This window comes from Palaemon carinicauda, chromosome 41 (genome assembly GCF_036898095.1).
Source record: "Palaemon carinicauda isolate YSFRI2023 chromosome 41, ASM3689809v2, whole genome shotgun sequence".
Lineage (NCBI taxonomy): Eukaryota > Metazoa > Arthropoda > Malacostraca > Decapoda > Palaemonidae > Palaemon > Palaemon carinicauda.
This window is the reverse complement of record NC_090765.1, coordinates 26982678-26990177: the sequence shown is the minus strand read 5'-3', so window position 1 is coordinate 26990177 and position 7500 is coordinate 26982678. Positions and strand designations below refer to the sequence as shown.

Sequence of the window (7500 nt, the reverse complement as noted above, 5' to 3'; positions counted from 1 at the left end):
AACTCGGCTGAGTCCCTGGTTAGGCTGGAGGAACGTAGAGAGTAGAGGTCCCCTTTTTTGTTTTGTTTCTTGTTGATGTCGGCTACCCCCCAAAATTGGGGGAAATGCCTTTGGTATATGTATGTATGTATGTCATACTGCAATACGAGATCTATTTGTGACTTCTTCTGTATCTCTGATGTTTGGTCACCAGTCTTGATAATCTTAACGTAGTTTTGTGAAAACTATATTTACCAATGATGTCTTATTTTACCTTCCTTCTTTTGACTTCTATAGAGCTATATATGGATATAACTGCTTTTTATAGCTATTGTTGATGGCGCAATATCTGCTCCCTTCTCTTTATTTGTGTCGTAGATATAGGTCATCCTGTTCCACCTACCTTTTTCACTTATGTTTTCGTTAATGATTAGAATTTCAGTTATTGTTTTACACTCGATATTCATCCTCATCTGTGACGTTCAACTTCAACTTCAACTTTCCGTATTTCTTTCTAAACTGTCATCTAATTCTTTTCTTATTTTATTTGAATATTTATTAGTGGTTCCTACTACCAAGAAATTTTTAGAAGTTCAAAAAGTCATAAACTCCGCTTGGAGAAATATGCCCAATAAAAAAGATTATTTGCATTCCTTAATTTTTAATTTTTTCAGCTTAGTTAATTCAATTTTAAGTCAACCTTATCCGTCTTTGTTTAGGGGAATAATTTCTTTTATTCAAGGTGCCCCATTTTTGCCTTCCTATTCGATTGGCTTGAATTTAAACCCCCCTCCCCTTCTCCCAGCATCTTTATCTGTATCTGTCAGATTCCGTATTCCATATATATGTACTTTGTTGAGATCGTAGTCTACGGATTACAAGTGGTCATGCACTTCTCCGTTTCTTCCACCAGCCTTTGGAGTTCTCTGTGTGTTTATCTCATTAACGTTCTAATATTCTTTGAAAGACTTATCTTTCGCTTCCCTCTTTGTGTAGGGTCAACATTATTTTTATCAGTCCTGGACTTTGAGTTAGCAACCTGGTTGCACGCCCACCTAGACTTCCCACTTGTTAAAAAAATTTAGATAGAATAAGAATATGTTGTTTATTTGCTAGTATTTTTGTGTCTGATTCAGACTGTGTATTATTGGTTTATTGCTCGTTAGATATATGAGGACTTTCGAAATACTGTTAGATAATTTCGGTTGAACTGTGATTTCTAAGGTGAGTCCCGTCAAGGAAATAGAGCTTCGGGTTGTTTTGTGAAACTTTTGTTCTGATTCTGTTGACCTGTGGAGTGAAATAATTATCCCTGCATGGCCAAAGTGCGTAATGCTATGGGGATTGCAACTTCATCCCTGAACAGATAAAGGATTCGCACCTAAGCATGATGCTTACACACACACACACACACACTATATATATATATATATATATATATATATATATATATATATATATATATATATATATATATATATATATATATATATATATATATATATATATATATATATATATATATCAGCCGTTACTAGTCCACCGCAGAACAAAGGCCTCAGACATGTCGTTCCACTTGCGTCTGTTTATATTTTTTTTCTATGCTAGTCCACGCCTGCAAACATTCGTAGTTCGTCAGTCCATCGTCTTCTCTTGTGGTTCTCGATTAGCTCATCAGTAGAAAACTCCCTAACTGTTGCAATTTCTTTGAGGTTTAGCGTTCATTCTTTATTGATTTCCTCTCTGATGTAAATGTTTTTTTTTTTTTTATTCACATTTCTTGTAAGTTTTGTAGTTAACGTAAAATGCAAAGCGACTTGTACAAAAAGTTTAACGAAAACCCATCAAGCAATCATATTTATTGGAGAATCTGTATTACAGTAATTTTAATTTTGTGTTTGAAGTTTCTGTTGCCTTTAAGGGTAAGATATTTGGTTTATTGAGATTTCCTGCTCAGTGTTGGTTAGTTTTTTTTCCTGAATTCTTTTTTATCGTAATCAACTTAAACAAGGAAACAAGTTGCATTAAACATTCCAGGCAGCTAAATTGGTAAAATTTTAGAAATTGGTAAAATTGTAAGGTATTTAATCTGAGACTAAGAACTAGCAATAGTGGAAAATGGAGTGATAAAATAGGTGAAATTTTCTTGGTTTTACTGGTAAACCCAAGTGCCACCCAGATTCAGGCCTTTTTGGTAGGAGTGGAGCAATTTTTGTTCAAGGGAAGGCTGTCGGGTATACTAAGTTATAGTATAATCAAGTCTGAAAGTTGCATTATCCTATTCTATTGTAGCATCCAGCTGGCCAAAAGTGCATTCGAGTAATACGGGTAATATGATATTATCAGTAACAGTTGTAAGTCATTTTATGATTGGTAGATATACAAGCAACAATATCATATGATTAATTACAATCGATTATTCGATTAAAATTATAAAATGCCATAGACAACGATTTTGTTTTAGTTTTAAGACCACTCCAAGCACGAAAAGCTAGTGATCTCTGCTGATCCAATATATAGCATAAAAATTATCACCTCGTCATCTGTATAACATGATACTTGTGTTAACTTTTACTCATATTACCGTATTAACCGTATTCTTTATTATTGTCTGCATACGTATAGCGTAGCCATTCAAATTATAATGACATGTTTCTTATGCTATCATATTAAGTATGCAATCTTATATGCTTTTATCACTTAGTTACCAAGGTATGATAATGAAACCTTCAGACTCGTTGGAACCTACTTCAGTAAGAATTTTACTCAAACACACACAGACACATACCCACACACACATACACACACACACACACACACACACACACACACTCAATATCTATAAAAGCATTTGAATGAAAATACTTTTTTTGTATAAATCCTATACTGTTCTGAACCCCAAACAAATATAAAATTACATCATTTATATGAAAATATGCTCCCGTGTACATACTAGTGTTCATGAGAACTATATTTTAGTCATTCTATAAAGTAACTACCAACATGATTTATATTTTCATATCATAGGAAGATTTTTGAGCAGTACACTTGAGAAGAAAAGATTGCTTTTGATTTTGATTCGAAAATAGATTTGAAATGTAACATAGCATCATGGTTTTACGGTCGCTGTATAATTAACCCTTTCACCCCAAAAGGACGTACCGGTACATTCTTGCAAAACACTGTTAATTACATGTGTTTACTTATTTTTGATAATTTTATGAGAAACTTCAGGCATTTTTCAAAAGAATGAGACCAACCAGAGCTCTCTAGGACAAAAATTAAGCCTGTTAGAGCAATTTAAAAAAATACATAGCAAAATGTGCTCGAAATTTAACCTTATAGTGGGGGTAAAAGGGTTAAGATAGTCATATTGTTTTATTTGTATATAGTACTATTGTTAGTATACAAGTATGTTTTTATCTGCATAGAATATTAATTCATAATCTGGCGTTTTTTGTTTCGTATATAATTAAATATGAGAATAATATTCCGTCTATATTTCATAAATACACACTTAAATACCCTTGTAAAGCAGTAGCAAACAATACATTTTTTACCTTTTAGCAACATCATGTACGCCATATTTGCTTTTTCCTTTTAATATTGATTGAATTATTAATAATTATGTTTTAACCCATGGTCCGGTTAATTGTTCATTGTGAAACTTATGCGAGAATAGTGAATAAAAAAGGGAAAAATTGAATGTTATTTAACATGTATGAAAGAAATGGAGAGACAGACTAATAGCTTTGTCCTTATAGATATTTTATATTACTTTTTATAAGATGTGTTCATATCTATTTCAGGAGTTGAAGGATGAAGATTGTCACCAAGTTTTAGTTTTTTCAGATATGTTCTAGAGCCATCCTCTTTTAGGGGAAACCGCTCATTGGAAATAGAAAGATTTTCATCGTGTTTAAATTTTCTCCCGATATATACAGTATATTTGATTATTTTTATCCTTTTCATAGACGTTTGTAATAAAATCGAAATAGAAATAAAGCTCTTGATATACAAATTGAATTGAAGAAAGACGTGGATAAAGATCAACCTCCGAATATATGTGTATACGTATGATTTTGTGGATGGGGTTAATGCCTTGGATGTTCTATCCTGTCATAACTTTGAAATAAACTTATTAATTGTCACGAGAGAGAGAGAGAGAGAGAGAGAGAGAGAGAGAGAGAGAGAGAGAGAGAGAGGGAGAGAGAGAGAGAGAGAGAGAGAGATTCTCAGGATATAATGTTTACTAAACTGCTACTACATCCTCCTCCTCACCCTTTAGCTAATCGTTGACCAAAGAAATGATCTCGTTAACATTATTTTGATTACCGAATGGGGTTCCAGTAATTTCTGTCTTCGATTGCTCCTGATTTTATGGGTGGCAGTTGGTCCGTGTCTGAGATTAGGTCATTGGGTCAGTAACGGATTATTAATTTCAGTTATATGCCTATATATGCAATGTTTGCCGGCGGGATATGGTGGACATGTCTATTTTGGATTAATGCGTCTAGACTGTTTGGTATCCAAGTATGGTTTTGCAGAGTGAAATTCGCTCTCTCTCTCTCTCTCTCTCTCTCTCTCTCTCTCTCTCCTCTCTCTCTCTCTCTCTCTCTCTCTCTCTCTAGGAATGGCTGTCAAGCCGTGAATGCATACTTGTATGCATTAATGCATTAAAGCACTTTCTTAGCTGCATACATATATGCCCGCATCATGTTACTATTATTGCTTTATTTTCTTATCTTTTTATTAGTTTCTTTCCCCCCTTTCTGGAGTGAGATAGCAGAAAATGAGCAAGCCGGGTACCGGACTGGACAGGGAGGGGTTCAGGGTATAGCTTATCGGGGCAGTGGAGGGCGGAGGGGGCCGGGAACGGTGGTGGTGGGGTGGGGACGCTCAGCGGCAGCAGCAGGCGCCTTCATCAGTCCCACTGTCTTCTAACAGTCAGTTGCCCTTCGACCGCCGTCCTTCACGGTTCAGATCTTGCTGGTTTTGAGGTAGTGTGGGCACCATACATACTTCCCGTTATAAGTGAAGAGACGCTCCAGGAAGGATTTCAAGTCCCCCAGCTTTTTGGGGAGAAAGCGGAAAAAGGGGGCTGTGTACCTAACTATTCTATTTGATTTTATTTCCTTAAACAAACCTGTGTTCGAAAATTTAACATAACGTTTCGCGAAGATTTCGGCGGTCCTTCTCGCAGAAGGACGAGGACTTCGTTTTTTATCGCCATGGCCCCCCACGGGAGGAGGGCTAGCGACACCGCAAGTGTAGGCCTCCACCTTCAGGCGGCACTCCTGGCATGTCTACTCTTCGCAGCTGCGACACGGGCATCGTCCCCCTCTCAGGTAATTAGAGAAAGTCAGGAGGAAAGAATGAATGTGTGTGTGGGCGAGAGAATGCAGTTTAAAATGGTCTGGATTTTACCCTTGTATAGTAGTGTGTAGCTATGCATATTTCATACTTATATTTAATTTTCCGTCTCTGTTCTTCACTGATAACCCAACTTGTTCTGCTATTTCATGGGAGTTTGAAATTTTCCTTCTTTATTTGAATTGTTATGCTTAATATTTTTTCCTGGTTACCGTTAATAAGAGTTTATTGTAAGGTTGTGTAACCATAAGGGTAAGTTAGTTAGTATTTTTTTTTTCGAGTGCTGCATACTAAGTTAGATTGTTAAGGTGTTATTGGCAGATGATCACTCAGAATCAATCTCTCTCTCTCTTCTCTCTCTCCTCCTCTCTCTCTTCTCTCTCTCTCTCTCTCTCTCTCTCTCTCTAGAGTATCCTGCGAGTTGAATAAGGGAGTGTCCCACACCCGAGGTGTCTCCCGGTGTTATGTAGTTCCTTGTCCCTTGCAGACCTCTTCCCCCTCCTACCCCCTCTCAGGCCCGGGATGCCTAGGCTTCCATGGTGGCCATACCCAGACTAACTCGCTGCCCAGAGAAGGAGAGGCTCTCCCAGACAGCATCTCCTTGCCTTTAAGAAGCTACGTCTGCTGTTGCTTTTCATTGGGAGAACAAATTTTGTTCTGCGAAAGTACTGGCCGCGAAGAATCCCTAGATACATAGCCTCGTTTCGTTTGGAATCAATGCGTTTTTTATGACTAGTGACTTGCTTCATACACGAACGTTTCATGTAGTTTCACGTGATCACTATCTTTTCCACCTGCTGTTCGTTCCCATTTTTTTCCTCCATTCTGTACTGGGTCCGAGATCCATGCTGAGACATATTTACAAACTCAGACACAAACTGCTCTTCTTAACTCTTCTTTCTTTGGAACGCTTTCTGGAGTTGGAATCTTTGGACATCCTTGTGGATTCTCCCTTGCTTGTACCCTCGTGTTACTTTCTGTGATGTAAGAAGAAACGCGTTTTTGCTAAAGATATGCTCTCCTCTCTCTCTCTCTCTCTCCTCTCTCTCTCTCTCTCTCTCTCTCTCTCTCTCTCTCTCTCATATCCTTGTGTGTCCGGATGAGTAAACGGGGTGCGGTCAAGTCTTTACACCCTCCCTCGCTCCATCTCCACCTCCTCCTTATACAATCCCTAAATCCCTACCCCATCCCTTAAGATATCCCTCCCTTCTCTCCCCCTCCTCTTCCCCCTTCCCATCTCTTCTCGTGTTCACTCTCACCCAGTGGGATGGAAGGGGCCTCGATCCGCGTAAGACTGGCAGTTCTTACATACTTCTGGCGCCACTATAGAGGCATTACCCTTTTGGGGTCTTCACACAGCTTGGGTCATTAACACTGACTCTCTCTCTCTCTCTCTCTCTCTCTCTCTCTCTCTCTCTCTCTCATCTCTCTCTCTCTCTCTCTCCTCTCTCTCTCTCTCTCAAATAAATTATCAAAAATAAAATTTGTTTGGATCCTACGCAAATCTCTCTTTGTTAAAAATTCTTCTAGTAAATTGCATTTACACTGGCAATCCATTAACGCTTGCTTTGAAATTTGTTCTTCAAAAGTTACAATACTAATATAGCCTAGTCCCCTATATACCTTGGTTTGTTTCTGTTGATTTGATTGTCCTTATAGATTCTAGAGATTTTCATGTGTATTTTCACCAAGAATATGTATTTTTTATACTTGAATGTAATTTGTTGTTTATCGCATATATAATCTTTACATGTAGTTTATTATTAATTGTTTATGTATGTTGTCTTGAATTCTGGAATCAGTGTTGTTGTTGTATTCTTTTATTGAAACTAATGTGTCTTCATTTTCCCCTCTCGTAAGCATCCAAGGGAGATGGTTATTGTTTTCTTGGGAGAAGATCCCGAATTGCAAATGCAGTTAAAATTGTGCAGAAATTGTTGCGTTTAATTTGTCTAGAAACTGCAATTTTTTTCTCTCTCTCTCTCTCTCTCTCTCTCTCTCTCTCTCTCTCTCTCTCTCTCTCCTCTCTCTCTCTCTCTCTCTCTCATGTTGCACATGAAATTTAAGTCAGCTTTATAAAGACTGAGAAATTATAAGTTAGTTTAAACAGAACGGCATAGAATATGAATAGCCATGAGCGGTTAGATT

General features: G+C 37.4%; 1 protein-coding gene across 1 annotated transcript in view; it reads left to right on the top strand.

Moving 5' to 3' along the window:
* Nucleotides 1-4922: 4922 nt before the first annotated feature.
* LOC137632372 (vitellogenin receptor Yl-like) overlaps nt 4923-7500 on the top strand; it is a 312027-nt gene continuing 309449 nt past the window's right edge. Inside the window, exon 1 of the mRNA XM_068364307.1 lies at nt 4923-5327. Coding sequence (XP_068220408.1) covers nt 5211-5327 — 117 coding nt within the window. The 5' untranslated portion in view covers nt 4923-5210. The remainder of the gene's footprint in view (nt 5328-7500) is intronic.